Source organism: Leuresthes tenuis, unplaced genomic scaffold (assembly GCF_036924035.1).
Source record: "Leuresthes tenuis unplaced genomic scaffold, fLeuTen1.0.hap1 SCAF_7, whole genome shotgun sequence".
Classification (NCBI taxonomy): domain Eukaryota; kingdom Metazoa; phylum Chordata; class Actinopteri; order Atheriniformes; family Atherinopsidae; genus Leuresthes; species Leuresthes tenuis.
This window is the reverse complement of record NW_027325361.1, coordinates 15740748-15759236: the sequence shown is the minus strand read 5'-3', so window position 1 is coordinate 15759236 and position 18489 is coordinate 15740748. Positions and strand designations below refer to the sequence as shown.

The 18489-nt window shown below is 41.9% G+C and overlaps 1 protein-coding gene across 5 annotated transcripts; it reads right to left on the bottom strand.

Annotated features, from left to right (window-relative positions):
• Window positions 1-2586: 2586 nt before the first annotated feature.
• ncln (nicalin) lies at window positions 2587-15232 on the bottom strand. 5 transcript variants are annotated; one of them, XM_072389506.1, is made up of 15 exons: window positions 14966-15232; window positions 12492-12682; window positions 11850-11994; window positions 11599-11693; window positions 10609-10689; window positions 10284-10387; window positions 9492-9580; window positions 8187-8326; window positions 7723-7949; window positions 7349-7436; window positions 7230-7268; window positions 6910-7073; window positions 6268-6321; window positions 5199-5277; window positions 2587-4636 (listed from the first exon to the last, which is right to left on the bottom strand). In XM_072389506.1, the coding sequence occupies exons 1-15, from the start codon at window positions 15138-15140 to the stop codon at window positions 4574-4576; spliced, it is 1734 nt and encodes a 577-aa protein (XP_072245607.1). In that variant the 5' UTR covers window positions 15141-15232; the 3' UTR covers window positions 2587-4573. The 5 variants fall into 5 exon arrangements, with proteins under 5 accessions (XP_072245607.1, XP_072245608.1, XP_072245610.1 ...); XM_072389507.1 differs by having other exon boundaries at window positions 6910-7070; XM_072389509.1 differs by having other exon boundaries at window positions 7771-7949.
• Window positions 15233-18489: the final 3257 nt, after the last annotated feature.

Genomic DNA, 18489 nt, shown 5'->3' with positions numbered 1-18489 from the left:
TTTTGGAAATATGCTACGAATTTGTCCGGATTAAAAAAAAAGATGATGATAATAAATTCCTCCAGCTATGTAATCATGTCTTTATCAACGTCTAAAACTCATCCTAAAAGGGATATTTTTCTGATGCAGCGCTGGTCACTGAACACATAATGTAAACATGCAAACCAGAGTGCGGTAGATTTGCCTGCGGCATTTAAATGTGAGTCTTTTTAAACAGGTGTGGTTCACAAATGAACATCTCACACATGTAAACAGGACACACATTCGGAGACAGGAAGAACTGAGATTGAAGCAAAGCCTTAATGACGTTAAACAACAGAGAAAGGGAACCATTGCATTTGATTTTTGTCTCGGAAGCCCGCTGGTTTACTGCATGTGTGTTAAACAGCTGTTGCACCCATAGAAAAACAAAGATTGCTCCTATTCTTTCTACCTTTTCGATCAAATTCAAGCTTTTGTTTCGATGAACAGCATGCTTGTGCTGCTTGAGCAGGCCACAGATGTTGTCCTTCCACTGGAGAAAAGCTTCCATTACCCTTTGCTTTAGTTTGTCTTCCAGTATCCCCAAATAAATGTCTCGGGGAAGTTAGAAATAATGTTTAATTTCACAGGAAATGATCACTATTATTGCTGTAGTTGATTTGCTGTTTTTATTGTTGTTTCATTTTTTCCTTTTATTTCTTTCTGTGAGAACACTGTCTGTATATCAGATTTGTTTTTTTCTGCTGGGTACGAGTTGATGACGGTCTGCCCAGATCACATTTTCAGGGACCAGGGAGAGCTGTAACATTAATCTCCACGAAGAGCGTCTCCGATCTCCTCCTTTTAGTCTGAATGCTTGCTCACGCTCATTGTACTGTAGTCACTGCACATCTGTACCGTAGGAAACCTGGTCTGTTCTTCCTGTTCAACTGTGAGACTAGATCATCCATAGTTTTCTGTTATTTTGGTCATGTGACAGTAGTAACATCTGAGCCGGGAGCCCCTTTGTCGCACTACAACACAAATATGTGACCTGATGCCTCTACTCCTGAAGGTGGGCATTGAGATTGTGAATGCAACTAAACAAAACTTCTCTGTTTACACCACAGTCTCTATTTTTAACACCTCAGGGTATATTCGGCTTTTGTGGACATTTATAAATCAATGAGCTGTTTCATTGCGATATTGGACTTTTTCTTTTCAAATCAGTGGAAAAAAAAAAAACACCAAAAAAAACCCCCAAAAAACAGCCTTCTTTTTACAGTAGTTTTGCCATCAGTTTTCCATGCAAGGTAAATGTTTTAATCCCCATAAACCTTCAGCTCCAAGTTGATGAGAAAACTCAAGACAGACACTCAAGTCATCTGATTTTCAGTAAAGTTAAAAAGTACAGTTGCCTGACTTCTCCTAATGATCCAAAGTGGAAAGCAAAACACATCAAAACTGTTTGGATTTTTTTGGAGCGTTCACTAGCTTCAACTCCAGTGTTTGCTTACAGGCTTCTTTAAATTGTCTGAAGCTCTGCTCAGTAAGGCACAGAATGACACGCAAGTGAAAAAAAAAATTGTCGTCTCTGTGTTCGCTTGATAAGGTTTAGCCCAAAGAAAATTAAGTGATGATCAAAACGATAAAAACACAAGCCAGTTTAATTGATTGGACCACCTTCTCACATAGGATGCAGTGGATTTCTGTATGTATGGTATGATATAGCTCGTGTGCAGGCTCTGGCTTATCACGCCCCGTTCTCCATACATTATGATCAGTTAATAAAACGTAAGAAGGGGGTGGTGTTGGTGAAGGGAGCGGAAAAGCTGCAGAACTGACAGGCGCACCTGGCTGTGACATGTTTGGCGTCTTCATTGTAGACTGAGCAGCAAAACTGACAGGGCTAAGATAAAGTAAGTTAGGGTGAGATAGGGTCCAGACTCTAGACCATACATGCCCGTTTGCATTCATATTAAATCATTGGTAGTGGGGGATAAAATGAGCCTTTAGTTGATTTATCACTGCGGTGTCACTGTGACAGATCAGTGAGACTATGAGAAAAGGGATCGTGAAGCATGCCCTGGATGAGAGATTTTGGGCATAATAGGTGAGTTGCTTTCTAAACCCCCCCCCCCAGCCACCCAAAGTATCTTCATTAATATTTCAATCGTGCCAAAATGTCCACCAAAACAATGAGGCAAGTGTTTGTGAGAGTCAGCGATGACGTCCAACAAGAAGCTGGTCGAGTGCGACGGGCAGAAATGCCCTGCGAGTATTTCTTACACTTTGCACTGTAATTTATTAGTATTTATTGTTGATACGTAGATCAAAATGGAAAAGGGAAAATTTTTAATCTATGACTGAAGGATCGTGAATTGAATCCTACTTCAAAATGTTATTTTATTGATTTTTCTTTTGGACCACTGACAACACTGTTAGCGTCACAAATTACCCCAAGTTTCTCAAACTGAATTTGACCATTTTTCTGAAATGTGACTACTTGGTGAAGATTATTTGCTCTTTTGTAATACGGTTTTAATACCATTAAGCAAATGTTATTGTTTCATCGTTTCTCATGAAATAAAACATCATTGAACAAGGAAACAAACGTCTCTTCTCTTTTTTTCTTTTCGTCCGGAATTTATTTTCAATCACAACCGATATCATTTTCATTGCAAAGATCAAGTGTCATGGATGAGGTGAAACGGGCTTCGGAGGAGACGAAAGTTCATTTCAGTGCACACGAAAAACAAAACGCTCCAATAACTTAGAACTCGTATCTACCACACAGTTTCCTTCTCTTTCGGCGGTACATAAAATGTCCCGTCACTCTTACCGTATTGACTGGGTCCAGAAGTCATGCAGTATGATGGGAAAAATAGAAAAAACCACAAAAAAACAAAACAGGTAAACAACATTAACCTACAACAAGAAAAAGGTCAAGGCAACGCTGGAGTATTTACTTTTACACAAACAAATCTGATCGATATTTATTTTTTTTTAACCTCATTTATCCCAAATTGCTGCCCATTTTAAGACGTCCAACGTATAAACACCACGCCGCCCGATTGACAATCAAATCACACTTTTTGCCGCTCAGTAAAAAGGTCCCACTCCCTGCAACATTGTACAAAGAATTAAAGGGGTCAATGTATTGGCAAAGTACTGTTACACACCCGACAGGAACCGATTAGATAAGAAAACGCAGCGGCAGCGTGTGACCTTTAGTGACCCCGGCCTCGGAATTTAAAGAGGACGTCAGCGGTCAAAATAACACGGCAGGTTACTGCAACATGGAACAAACGAGTAGAGAAAAGGTGACGAAGAAGCAAAATTACGACACTCCTACATTAAGTGGGGAGATTCATACACAATCAGTATTGATGGCCCAAAGATTATTTAAACACGTCTTCACATTTCACGTTGACAAACTGTCTTTTCTGTAAACGGTACAACAGTTTGAGGAGTCAGTTTCATTGATCGTCTGACAAACGAGAGCTCTGTGCCCTCCCCCCCAGAAAAAACTCTCACATGCTCATATGTATTCTCAAAGAGTAAATTGTGTGATGTTGTGACCTCAGGATCACTCTGTAAGAGATGCAGGGCCGAAAGAAGGAGTCACTCTGCAGGGAGGCGCGAACAAACGCCAAACTCCTCCTGGTTTGAGCTGCGTTTTGCACTTTGTGATCACAGATGTCGCCACAAATTGGGGGTTTTTCACAATTTCTCCAGCATTATGTATTCAACCAATTAGCTGGATTAGGACTCTACAAATGAATGAATGGTTAAAAAAAAAAAAAGGTCCTCTCTGCATGCTTGGGTTTATCCGAGGCTTCAGATGAACCAAAGCATGATCTTCCAGTGCTACAACCTTTGTACTTTGAAATATTCTCCGTTTATGTTCTGAGTGACAGTCTTTCCAGTTTAAGGAGAGGAAATTTTAACACCAGGATGACTCCAGAAGCCGGCACAGTCTTTTTTTTTTTTTTGTACAATGAGGGCTGGGTTTTTACGAGATCAACAACTCTTTCAACAAACATAAGTGCATGTGAGTACAGCATTAAGAAAAACAAGAAAAATGCCAACTTTTTCTGTAGCAAACAGGTGAACACATCTCTTAACGACACGCTGGGCTAAACTCTTTGCAGTCAATTTCTCCCTCTAGCTGCCTGATACAATAAGACGTCAGTCAGTGTGGCTTCTACTGAGTCTACTGAGAGGACAGATAACCAGTGACCAGTACAGCAGACCCCAAACTCGTTCAATCAGATCTAAAAACTGTAAGCTGTGGACAAACGGAACACCTTTCACAAGAGCCAAATAATGAAATATGTCCAACGCAAGTGATGAGGGCTCACATGACAGCCGAGACATGTGCGGAGAGAAAAATGATTCCTGATTATTCTGGTCCATGAGACCACATGGACAAAGTTGGCAGCAAGACAGGATCTGACATCATAGTTTGTGCATCTGGAAGAAGGAAATGGAAGTGATTTTGCTGGTGTCAAAACCATCACGAGAACAGCAGCTCAGTCCAGCTTCTGCATTCTTACTGGCTAGAGTGTCTTGAGGAAAGAGTATGGTAGGAACAGGAAGATAAAAGGCCTTAATGGGCCTTGGCCTTGGGTTGCGTGATTCTACGGACGACACTGTAGAGGACTCCAAAGTTCTGCAGGGAGACAGCGAGAGAAGAGACAGCGTTTATTTCACTTTCCAAGGCAAGATGAACAACGTAAGACATGAAAATGTGCACACCATCAAAAGTAAAAGACAATTCTCCTCTCACTCTTTGATTCTACTCATTGGAAAATAATCATTGCAACAAAACTGTGAGATTCATTTGGATCCCTTTCCTCAGCGTCTTCTGCTTTAACCTGTATTTCAGACTGACTGAATATTCCAAGCATTTGGGAGCTTCAAAATGAACGAGGAGCTCAGACTGATCTCAAGAAAGCAGTTTGTTTCACAGCAGTTATGCTGCGGTCCTTTTAAGTTCTGGGTTGCCCGTCGAAACGCACCTTACCTAAAACTGAACAAGTTTTTTCTGATCAGACACCAAGTAGATGATATGTCATTGTAAGTGAGACTAAGAAAAAAAAAATCCCTGCATTTTATCATATATATATATAGTGAAAAGTAACCACTTTGTCAGAGTGATGCCTCTCACATTTGTGTAATGCGGTGCGTGTTGGAACTGAGGCACAGACTGCAGCAATAATACAGGGACTTACTTGGATAGCTAGATACATCATTCCTAAGTAGGCTGCAATGCAGACAGCCAGCAGCAGGTCAAAAATAGCTGGCTTCACTCTGAGTGGGAGAGAGAGAGAGAGAGAGAAAAGAAAAATCACTAGTGAGACACAAAGTGGAGGCAACAGTGGAGGTTTATAGAAAAACAAGAAAAAAAATCTTTGACATACTAAGGAGGGGTGTTCTGACATGAGAACAGTGTGAATGAAAATTAAGCATGAGACTGAGAGAAAAGATTCTCACAACTTTACAATTAGCAGGAATCTTTTATAAAGCTGCAATAAATCAGTGTGGCCGACTGTCAGCTGTGTCGATTCCTGACTCAGACGTAAAGCAGTTTACCCTTTAACAATTATTCCTGGTTTAAAAAAAAACACCGAAAAGCTCTACTTTGGCTCCGATGCAGGCCGACTCACTGATATGGTGACATATCATTAGCCTAAAAACACTGAGAGCCACTGTGACACAGACTGGAGCAGCTCTGGTAAGCAAAGATGTGCTTCAAAGGTACAGAAGAAGAAATGACTTAAGTTGCAATAAACATCTCAATCTTCTGTACCATTTCCATGATTACATGAAAATTCAAGTCAGGCAAATAAACAGGCAGCTTTGTGTTAAACTGAACCAAATATAAATAATCGGACAGGAAGCGGAAACTTCTGTGGTTAAAACTATTTCCTCTTGTTTATTTGTCTCAGACGATGCAAAAAAGACAACTTAAGTTATAGGACTGTAGATAAAATCCCGGAGGAGGAAAGTTTGAACAGCACAGCTGTTCATCCAGTTAAAATGAACTGCTGAGCTCGTGTCACACTAACAAACCACTTCTGTGTGTCTGTTCATGTGACTCCAGCAGCTCCCATTTGAGCCGTGTTCAAAGTGATAAGTTTATGTTTTCCAGGTCACAGAAAAGCACCAAGAAGCCAGATTCACACACGATACATTGAGTTGCCACTTGAAAGGGACTAAAGAGAAGAACAGAATCTGTAAGAAGGAAAAGCAGCACTGAGGTATCAGTTTAGAGCCATAATGAAACAAATTAAACCACACCTGTAAGCATTCATGGTCTGCTTCAGCTGGTCGTAGAATACAAACTCTGGATCCCTGAAGAGAAGAAGATTAAAAGCTCACTTTGGTGTCATGATAAGCAAACGGGTCAGAATAACGCGTTACAGTAGATCTTTTTACTTTTGGACACAAAAACAAATGATCGTGTTAGTCTGACCAAACCTAAAGTGCATGTAGACATGTTAGTCCGACCAAAACCAGACTAACACACCTCGATAATGCAGTTGCCGCTCGATTTACATGCTCAACTAGACTCAAATGGGCCTTGAAACATAATGCAACACAACAGAATTACCAGTAAGGCTTGTCTCATTCACATACTTTTCAGTTTCTTTAGTCAGACCCCGAAGCGCATCAGAAACTGTGACTGAAAAGCAGCCCATTAAGACTATGTGTCATTCCCAGACTGTCGCTCTGCTCTAATAAAATCCCGTATCCATGTAAACTAAACATCTAAATTACAAGATTATTTCTTATAATTGTCATTTCAAAATCAAGACTAAAGGGTGTTCACATAGCAGGGAAAACACTGCTTTGTAGTAACTAATAAAGTGCCTTTTTTTTTTTAAATCTTTGGAAAGTTTGGTTTAAAAGTCGCCCATTTGTTGTGACCCTTTTCTTCACCTTTTGTCAGCTTTGACATAGTGTCTCTTGACGTCCTTGAGGTAGCGTCCGAGGTGATACTCCAGGGTGGAGACGACGCTGCTGTCTTTGTCCACCAGCTGTGCGGCTCGGGGCTGCGCCGTGAGCCAGTCCACGACTGCTGATAGATGCTCCTCCTGCACCTGCTGACGTGGAACACAAACCACATCACAACAGAGACATGCGAGCACACAGGACTTGGGAGTTCAGACTGATTTTTTTTTTTTTGTCGTCTATGAGAGTAACTTCTGATTCAAAACATCAGACTCTAGTGAGGAGGGCAGAGAAACGGACAGGCGTACCATTTGTTCTGTGAAAATCTGCAGGTCTCCCGGTGCCCCCTTTGAAAAGAGCGCAACAAAAAGTTATATGCTGAAAACAAGCAGAGCATCAGTTTATCTCTCCCTCCATCCGTTTATACCTTCTCTGTGAGGTTGTAGATGACCCTGGCCAGCGCCTCTGCTACCACCTTGGCGTTTCTGCTGAGCTTCTTCACATCTACATGAGGCCTGGAATACAGAACCACAAGTTCGCAGACAGTTAAAAAAGAGGAAGAAACCAGAAACACTGAGCAGCAAGGAGAAGTGAAACCGAAAGTAGCATCCGATCCCAAACAGGAAGACTGAAATGTGGAAGATTTGCCAATACAAAGAGGGAGACAGAAATGAACAACTAAGGGAGACGTGAATGCAGAGGTGACACATCTAACACAGCACTGTCAAGGCAGAGATCTAACAGAAGTCTGGAGAGGAGTGAAGATGGATTGATTCCAGTGACTTGCAGTAATGAACCCACCCAGCAGGTGGCTCTCCCACTCCGTGGTGAGAGGAGGGGGACACTGACCGCACGTCCATGATGCTGGAGCGCTGAGCCGAGCGGTGCGAGGGCAGATGGGACAGGGTGAAGGCCGGCAGTCGGCGGATCCCAAAGCGCTCATGTTCCCAGGCCAGCATGTCGTCGGCCAGGTTGATTTTCTTGTGGACCATGGAGAACTTGACCTCTGGATATTGACTTGCGACCACCTGCGAGACAGTGATTACAGCTACGAGTTACAGCTTTGTTACCGTGCGGAGCGCTCTGGGTTTAAACTGCGAGGGAAATCAGGAATTAACTGTGCGAAGCAGCACGAGTGTGTTTGTTTCAAACGCCTCTAAAGACATGTCAGTGCAGGTTATGGGATCACGAACACAGTAAAAGTTCAATTGGACATTTTTCTATTCAAATGAGTGCATGACGGAGTTGTGTCTCTGGGCTCGTACCAGCTCCAGCTCTTTGAGCAGAAAAAACTGAGGCGTTCCCTCTTTAGGAGGTTTGGACACGTGAAGGTGCAGAGAGTCGCTGTTTCCCAACGTGTCCAGACACAACACAAAGGCTACGTTGTCCTGAAGCAAACTGGAGTCTGTTGAGGGAGAGAGAAAAAAAAAATAAATTTGAAAAGCGTGGACAGACAGGGTGATGCATTGAGACGTCACAAAATGCATGCATGTAGGCAAATAGCATCCTCTGCCGTACGAACTGTAAGGCTGCCGGTGACAGCGATTCTTCTAATTGGCCAATATAACAATCAATCTTTCGTTTAGTAGATTTATTAAACAAATATTTTCTCTTTAACTAATTATTGACCCGTTCCGTTATTTTGCTCAGCATTATGTTTATGATTAGTTACAATAATTACTGAGTGACTTCCAAAGCAACATTCATTTACTGAGTAATGATGAGGTCAGTCTATAGAGGTGGCGGGAAATACACGGTCAGCCTGGAGGCCCGGGTCAGACTGGAGGCCCGGGTCACCTCTTGAGACGTGCGCTGCAGCTACAGGGAATAACCCTCTGCAATCCAAGGACCAAAGATTCACTCGTGTGAACATTTCCTTGAGGTGTTCCAACTTTTTCCTCCTCGAAACAGCTCGGTCAACAAACTCTTTATCATGTCAACTCGAGCTGAACCAAAGACGCACGGAAACTGGCGAAGTCAGTTTGGAGGTTAATGGCAAAATAGTGCCACACGCACTATTCATCACGGAAGACGAAACCGTAGCACTTGTTGTGAGATGGAATGCGGTACTGTATTAGTTTTATGCTTTGTTTTTCATCTTTTCATTATTGTTAAAGGTCACTGTAAACTAAATTAAAGGTCAGTTAATTGCTGAGCACCATGCATAAGCACTCAGCCTGCAAATTGCAAATGTGATCAAAATCAGCAGCCGTTTGCGTTTGCTAGCCCGTACGGAGTCTTACTCGAGTTAAAGCCGAGTTTGTCTTAAACACAACAGATAATCATGAAATGACGGATCCCAGGCACTGATATCAAAATCGCTGGTTACGAATAACTGCGCCGACGCCTCGTTGTGTGGAGGTCAGAGAACGCCACTACGAGGTTCATGCATAGCATTTGTGCTGCTGTGGTGGGGTTTCCATATTTCAAAGAGAGCACTATGTCATTAGGTCCCACACTCATCAACCGCATCAACGTATGCTACAGAAAACAACCAAATGACGCAATCGAGCTTTAGGGAACTGCTTTAAGGCCTCTTTTCGTTGCGTGTCAGGAATACTGAGCAGCACCTGTGTGGTCCAGGTTGTCCTCCAACCAGCGTTTGGTGCCCTGGTAGTTAAACTTTCCTCCACCGGACACAAAGAACAGCAGGTTGTACCTGAACAGCAGGAGACACAATTCATATACGTGAAATTTACAATGTAAAACACAGGATGCAAAATAGATTTGAAAAAAAACAACAACAAAAAAAAAACAGAGCCTGTGCAAAACGAGTAACGAGATAGTTTGAAAAATGATGTTGAGCGAACGCTGCCCAGCTGGCGACAACTTTGACAGGAAATGACAGCAGTGTGGTTCTCAGTGTGTTTTGTTTTCTCATAAACACACATGCAGCTCACTTAACTACACAAAGGATGTAAAATCAGACATAAGGCTGAGAAACTATTCCTGTTCTTTGATTGTTTTGTAATCTTTGTGAAATTCCAAGTTCCCATCAAATGCAGTATTAAATACCAATGATAATTATGTGCTCCAATCAGGTTTCAGGCATCACCCTGCTGTCTCATGCAGCTTCCTGTATGTGGAAGGCATTAAGTCATTCTCTGACTTTCAGTTGCAGCCAGTGGGCGGCAGTGTTTAGAACACATTCAGTCTTATTGGCAGCAGATAGTTTGAAGAGTGTTCAGAGCAGAGCACAAACTAAAACAGATGCAAACCGATTAGGACTCATGTTCACATCCGTGAGGTCAACAAGCAATACGACTTCTACTGAAGCCCGCACCGCTGACTGGGAGTATGCAGCTCGGAGGTTTAGTTTGTGTTAACTTGAACATGTTTGTGATGTGAGCCTCTTTACTCACGCGGCATGCGTCCTCTTGTAGGTGTAGAGTTTGGAGAAGAGGCGAGCCAGCTCCAACAACATGGAGACTCCGCTACCGTTAGAGTCTGCTCCATATGACAGCCACTAAACACAGCAACACACAAAGCCCAATTACTCTGCTGGCAAATGTGCTGGAACACTGAAATGAACCGTTACGTTTTTGCCTAAACGAGTTATTCCATTTAACTAAATCTTACTCGTGTTTGCGGACTAAAAGATTTCAGATGGATGTAAATGTGTCCTGTGAAGAATGTGAGGAAGTTGTAAGTAATGACAAAGTAAGAAAAGATGAGGAGTTAACGTACTGGAGCAACACCAAAAGAGTCGTAATGAGCAACCACGACTATAGTGGGAAGGTCCTCTCCTCCAACTCCAGACAGACGACCCTGGAAAACAAACCAAAGAGCCATAAGTCTAACACGCATATTTATCCATCTATATATATATATATATATATATACGTATTAGGTTTAGCTAATGCCTTCTTTCCATCTGCTAGTCAGGTGAATAAAGCATTGTTTTCCCTGCTGGTTTTAAAATAAATCTCAGATTAGAAAGTTCTAAAGTATCATTTCAATCCAGCTTTGTGTTCAAGTATTTCTGACTCCAACTGTTTGAACTACCCTCAAACCCAACGAATTGAAGCCAGGAAAATCCTTCAGCAAGCATTTAACTCTCGAGTAACGAAGGAACAAAAACCTCCTTAAAATGTGGCGCTTTAGAAAAACTGTTTTCTTTTTCTGTTTTTTTTTTTTACAGTCACACAAAGAACTAGCTGGACCTTGAGATAATAAGAAATAAAAAAAATACGGAGCACAGTATAAATCAAGGCCATCTGTATCAAAGAGAGCTAAAAAAAAAAAAAATTAAAAAAAAGAGAAAAAAAACACAAATTCTTCCTGTGCACAGCTTTAAGTACACAAGCTGGTTTTCGTTCAGGAATTTAAATCCAACCACATCATCGGGAACAAAGAGCGGAGACGGGGCTGATTTGAGGAGATCCGCTCTCAGGTCAAGTCTCCATAAAATCATGTGAAAGTAGGTTTTTGGACTTTTTCAGTGTGTTGCTGGTCATGAAACTTTGGCTGTCAACCCCCCATTTTAAAACCATGCATGTGGCAGGTTAAATCGTTAAAAGAGACTCACTTCATGTAGTTTAAGACAGCTTTTTGGCTTTAGGAGGAAAACAGACCTGTTATTGCTCACAATTTTTTACTTAAATTCATCCTGCGTGTGTGAGTGTGTGAGTCAGCTGATTCATTTGCAGATTCAGATTTCAGCTCTGCGTCTCTCACCTCTAAACTGGTGATGGCCCAGTCACTGATGGCTTTGCTCTGAGCTCCACTGGTCACCATCTGAAAGCCATTGGCCGTGGCTGTATGCAGCAGCACTGCAGAAAACACATCAATTACACAACCACGAATTGGGACTGTAAGAGCCGACAAACCATCATACGTGCTGCTCGGCTAAAAAGACCCGACATTCAAATCATACGTGTGCTACAGTTTGTGTTGTACGAATAAAAAAAATTAATAAAAAAAAATACCTTCGGCTGCCGATAAGGTACCCTGAGAGGACGAGGAGGTCAGGGTTTGAGTGTAGATGGACAGCAGCTCGTCGTCCTCCATCGCAAAGTAGACGGGGACGATGGTTTCAGTCGCCAACATCTCTGGCTCCAACTCCATGAACTGCTGCTGAGGAGAACAGCAGCTTGAATAAGACAAGACGGCTCCGTTTGGCCGTGTTTACTCGTGTTTTTAGAGGAGTGATGGAAGGAAACAATTTGCTTGCAAAGAACAGTTTTCCTGGAATATTTACCAAAAAAAAATTTAAAAGATTCACACAATAAATCTCCAAAAATGGAAATTCATTGTGTAACAAAATGAGTAATTCATCAAATGCTTCAGTTGCCCACTTATAAAGTGGGCGGCTTTATTAATCAGAACATTTTTAGCGTACGAAAGATTATTCAGTTGCTGTTAAGGGTTAGAAACGTTGCAAACTCCTGGCTTTGTCACGATTTCCCCCCCCCCGAATACTTTAATCTGCTTTTGAGTCATACTAATCTTGGGAAAGCTGAGTGGGAACCCTTCAAAAATAAAGGGATCAGAGGTATTCACGCTGGCGTTTCAGATGAAAAGTACATGGGGAGCTGAAGGAGGAGAAAGAGGACAAAGCGCCTCATTACCTGAACTATGTCCTGCGGCATAGCAGACATGTTCTTGGGCAGGATGATGACCACAGCCCCCGCTGACTGGCGCAGAGCTTTCTGGTACTTGTCGTAGGAGAAGTCAGCCAGCCGCATGATAACACAGCGACGACTTAGTACCTCTGCCTCCACGGTGCGGGCCTCCGTATTCAAGATGGCATTCCTGGTCCCTGAAGACAAAAGACGCAAATGTATCAAAAACACAATCTACAGGCAGATGCCGAGTTGGTTTTTTCCCCCACATGTCCACGTAATTACAGGTTATGTGACAACATGACAAGAAACCACAGCAGAGTATCAAAGAGAGGCAAAATGCTCTCTGGGTACACACCGTTTACACTTTCCTCCTGTGTAAATGGTGTGTTGCATAGGCGGAGTTTAAATGATACACCATTTAAATGGTGTACCAGACGGGTCCAGCTTAAATCCAGCGATAAACGGCACCTCGAGCAAAAGGTTCATACAAACCCACAAGGGTTGTTTGAGAGCAAAACAACAGGTGGTAATAAATGGATGAGTGAAGCCACCAGGGTGTACATTAACCAGCAAATGAATACAGGCGTTTTTCTTTTCTTTTTTTTTTGCCCTGTAGCATGTTTATCTCGTGAACCATTAATGAGACAGTAAACCTTGCCCTGAGAGATAATGGTTGTTTCTTAATAATGCCGCCTCGCACCCACAAATGGATATTCCTCCATTTAAAAGACAAACTCCTCCCTTATCGCTTCACATCACTTCTAGCCTGACAACAGGTGCGTTCAGGTGCATCTCTGGTCGCCTGCAGCCGATTTCATGTGCCAACGAGAGCCGACGACTGTGTTAGAACGTGGACAGCTGCGATCAAGTTGGACACAATGTTGGATAAGAGTCGCTCGCAGCAGCTGATTTTGCAGGAATAACAGTTAAGAGAATCATTTTAACAAGAGCATTTCCTTTCGGCAAGACATTTTCTCCAGCAACAGCAGCCTAAATGGTGGATACATCTTTTAAAAAGCTTTAGGTTTGACAGGAGGTCATAAGATCGCATGCCTTTTATCATACTCGACAAAGCTCTTTCAAAGGCTTTAAAAGGCTTTTCTGCGCACTTCACATTAAATAAAACAACACATTTTTGTACTTCAGGAAGTTCCTTGTAATGTCGTTCAACTGTAGATGAGGATTTAAATCTGTTCATGCAGATCAGACAACTGTGTGGAGTCAAGTCGCGTTTATGAATTAGTTTTCAACAACAGGAGGAGTGATGATGAAAAATGTGGCGTTTCGTGAGAGGTTTACTGACACAGAAATCCCTCAAACGTAGAAAATCTACCCCACACCATCTCTCCGAAGGTTTAGAAGGAATGCTGAACCAAAAGCAGTCATTATTTTCCGCCTTATTTTCATCCCGTCACCCCTCATTTCAAAGCCAAGATCACCATAGAAGATAACTGATCTGAGGATAATAACGCATTACGTCTCATGCCAGAGAAGCCTTCAGTGAATCCAGGCCGCTGGATTCACTGAATCATCCGCTGGATGAGCCGCTGCCTCATCTTACCTGTGCCTCCTGCAGGTATCCCACATGGTTTTAATGTCATGTGACAAAGTGATGTTTACCGACACCGGCAAACACTGAAGAAGACTTCCAACCAGCATGTATTGCTTCAGGACCATCATGCATCAAGTCAAGAATGTGTTGCACAGTGAAGCATAAAGAGTGGACCCTCTATAGCTGATCCAAAGAGCAGCTTCCTGGCACGCTGCCATTTTTTAACAATCAGAGGAGAGTGGGCCCTTAGGGAGTAGTTCTTAAAGAGACAGAAGCTACTATTCAGCATTTCCAACTGAAATGTACAAATAGAGCTGCATCTTTGTTAGGAAGAACATTTTACTCTCATTTCCAAGTAAATTATACAAGTATGACGACTCCTAAAATACGACCGTGAAATTGAAAATGAACATTCAATGAGCTCTTTCATTTTCCAAGTCTTCCTTTACTTTGGTTGTATTCACAAGTCGCAATCATTTCTCCAGTTAATGAATGACATCGTGGTAAAAAAGGTGTGAGGGGGAGAAAGGGTCCACAGTTGTGTCAGAAAGGGTTCCTGTCCAATAACAGCACCAATGGACCTCTTCATTAAGCTTAGCCACTTTCGGTCATAAAAGCTCAAATACAAATAAAGGGAACATTCGTAGTTATAACATAACAGCATTATTTTAGGAGTAACGACCCTGCTGAATGCTTAGAAATTAAAACGACCTAACTGCCTACTACCAACTAGCAAAGCTAGGCTACATTAGCAGCTTGTTAGCTCCGTTGCCGTCACTGAGACGTTACCTTTACAGTCACTGGGAATGTAAACCATGCGCCGAAGAGCTGGCTGCTGGACACCCAATATTTATGTTATTTTTAAACAAGTCAATGCCGAAATGACTGCATTATGATCGACACACAGGTGGCACGCCTGACTTACCGTACGGCTGTCCCTGGAGGTCGTACTGCTGCATGCGGTACACCGTGAACTCATGTGCCGCCTCGGCCGGGAGTGGGGATACCAAGATCAGTACCGCGGGGATAAACACAATGAAGGTGAGGGGAAACGAAGATTTGAACATGTTGTCAAACACTTCACTGGCTTCCTCGAACATCGTGGCGACGGAATTCAGCGTTCAACAAATAAACTAAATGAAATGTTCAGCTGTCACCGCTCACAGCAACTGACAGCTAGCAGGAGCGAATTCTGATCAGGCAAATAGCTGGACAACCCGTTCCTCTGTATGACAAATACATAGAAAAAAATACTTGTATTTGTATATTTATAATATAATATTTGTATATTCTGAAAGAAATTCTTGTAGAATTTAATATCGATTTTATAGTAAATAGCTATTTAGAGTAAATCTAAAACAGAATGACTGAATATCTCTAACTTAGCTGTCCATTGGGTCGTTCAGGGACCTTTAAGGACAACTACAAATAAAATCACCTAATGCAGTAAAAGTACTTAATGACACTAGATGGCGCGGTGCACCATAAAAAGTAACCACGACGTAGACCCTGTTAATAATAAAATTCGTTGGATGATGTTTGGCCTGGAACCACGTTTAACTGTTTCTGCTATTACAACTTTAACTTGACTCAGTCTCTTTTTAAAGAATAAAAGCAAACTTACTGCCATAACATAATACTAATACAAATAATACTTTGTTCATTGTCTAGTTTGTTTGGCGAAATGACTGAGCTTACTCGTGGGTTTTTCCAGAACATAGTTTGAAAATGAATTAATTACAGTTACAATATCTGCAATGAAATGCGAGCAAAATTAAATCTATAAAACAATGTTACTTTGTGTGTGAAAATATATTGGATCTGATTCGAACTGAGGGACATTCCTTTACCACATGAATGTAAGTAAAAATGTAAACTCCCTTGATTCCCAATGAAATGATACAGGACTACATTTCTGTTAAAGAGGAGTTAAATAAATAAGAGATGAACTGCTTTCCAAGTGGCACGAGGTTAAACCCCTCTTTCACTGCGCAAGACTTTCAGGAAGATTTAGATTACTGTATATATATTGATGGTGTAATGTTCTACTATGGCTCTACAGTGCAGTCATTTGTGGAGAATTCTTCAAATGAACATTTCTTGCGTGCTCACCACAAACTTTCGTGTCAGAAGTGTGCAAATGTTCATCTAAACAAGCCTTGTACACTCTGTAAACATGCACTGTGGCTGTTTAAATAAAACCTTTTGGTCTCATAAGTAAATATATATTTGGAGTAAAAAAAAAAGGAGAAGAATGTCAAGAAAAAAAACAAACACTTGTTAAACAGTCAAGCATAGGGGTGGCTCGATAATGCTTTGGGCCCATTGGCCCAGGGAGCAATTCACTCGTATAGAGGGAAGAATGGATTTAGCTCGTTACCAGCAAAATCTGAAAGGGACCATCACTTTGTCTGTAAAAGAGCTGATGACGTTATACGAAAGGATTAAGGTCCTTAGAATTCCTCTAAATCCATAATGGACCATCTCAAGAAGTGCAAGCTGAAAATTTTGCCATGGCCCTCACAATTTCCTGAGGCAACATGCCTAAAATCTAAGGATAGCCCTTTATACAGCAGCACATGCAAGACAGGCCAACAATCTCACAGAACTGAAAGCCCTTTGTGGGATCAATGGGCATGAAAATCCTCCAAATTAGAAATGAAACACTGAAACTCATCTTGGAATTGGGGCCATAATCCCTTTGGTGCAACTTTAGGAAAAAGTTGCAAATGTCCATGACAGCATGACTGGTAAATTAGTGTGTGCTTAATGCATTTTTAATAGGTGAAAACAAATTATTTGCCCTGATCGCAGTAGTACATGAGAGGCCATGGGATGACAAAATTAAAAAGATATTTTGACTCAAGTTTTACGTCATATAATAGCAGTAATGAAATGATTAAATAATGAAATTATTTAAGTCAGGTAGAGAAGAGCTGAAAACTATATTCTCGCTGGTCTCCCCTCCATCTTGTTCTGCCTCCTGGGGCTGCTCTGCTAAGTGGGAGATTAATGCTGATATGATGTCCTGCCATCCCACTTAATGGACCTTGGCGTCATTATTTCCTGTAGTATGAGTAATCCATAGCCGGGCTGGTGAGAGGACTGCAAGCAGCAAACAAGGCACAAAGGCAATTTAACTTGGATGTTGGATCTCCTTGTAATCATTTCACATTATCGAGAAATTATCATCTTGGAGATCTGCTGACATGAACCACTGTCGGCTGGAGCGAAAACAAGATGCCGAAGACAAAAGCAGAAAGGAGCATTTGTTTAGAGGGGAAAATAATGTTCTTGTGTGGTTGGTGCGTGAGCGGCATGGCCGACAACAGTCACGTCACATGAGCCTAATTCCTCAAAATTCATAACGTCCCGGCATCACATGATCATTGGAGACAGTGGCTCAGCAGAAACGCTTGTGGTACCATTTTTCACTTGATGCCGCCTTGTCCAAAAGGATTTTTACCAACATGCTTTACAATAGACAGTGGGGGACACAAAAACACACAGACTCTAAGCAAGAGCTGCTCAGTGTCCTCGTTTCCTTCCAGTGTTCCTGGGAATGTCCTGAATCAGACCTGCTTCTGCTCCCGACGCCAGGCCGCAGAGAAACGCTTTCTCTGTGCAGCCACACAAAGGATGCAGTCAGTGTGTGTCGGGTTAAGTGCCACGGATTAACGAGAGATTACCTACCTACCCACAACCACCCCTTGGTTTATCGCCCCTTTCCATTCTCAGAGGATGCTGTCATTTTCTCACCACTGCTCAAACACTGACCACACTGAATTGCTTCAAGGTGAGAATCACAGAATGCCAAAGATACACTGTAAGAGGGAGTGCTGGCCTTAGCTCTCCACACGGGCACCACTTTTAACACACAATGGTAGTCTTTCTGAAAATTTAAAGCAGCTCCTCTGAGTCACACATTCCTTAAAACGCCACCAGCCTGTAATCCCCTTGTAAATGAGCATAAAACTGGAAAAACAGCCAGATCCTATTCAATGGCTAAATGTGTGGGGGTCTACGATGTGACAAAGTGATGACTCTATCTAAATACTTTAAATCGCACTGTTTTTAAAGTTATATTTGTGACGTGTATGTGGCGTTGGGATGTTGTGTAGACTGTAAGTAAAAACAGAAATGTTTCTATATTAATGTTTTCAACCCTGACATTTAGTTGATGCAAAGGCAGCAAATCAGATGCTGAAAGGGAAAACTTTTTATTGCTTTAAAAATACAAGCTCCTTCTGGTTTTGATGCAAGCAACGTGTTTCAAAAAAGTTGGGACAGGGGCACCTAACCACTGTGTTGCATCAACTCTTTTAACATCACTCTGTAAGTTACCCATGCAATGTGTACTAATATGCTGCTCTGCCATCACTGGTGCTTTACCAAACAGAGTTAGAAAATGTTTGACTTGTCAGATGAGAGGCTCATTCTGCTTAGCTT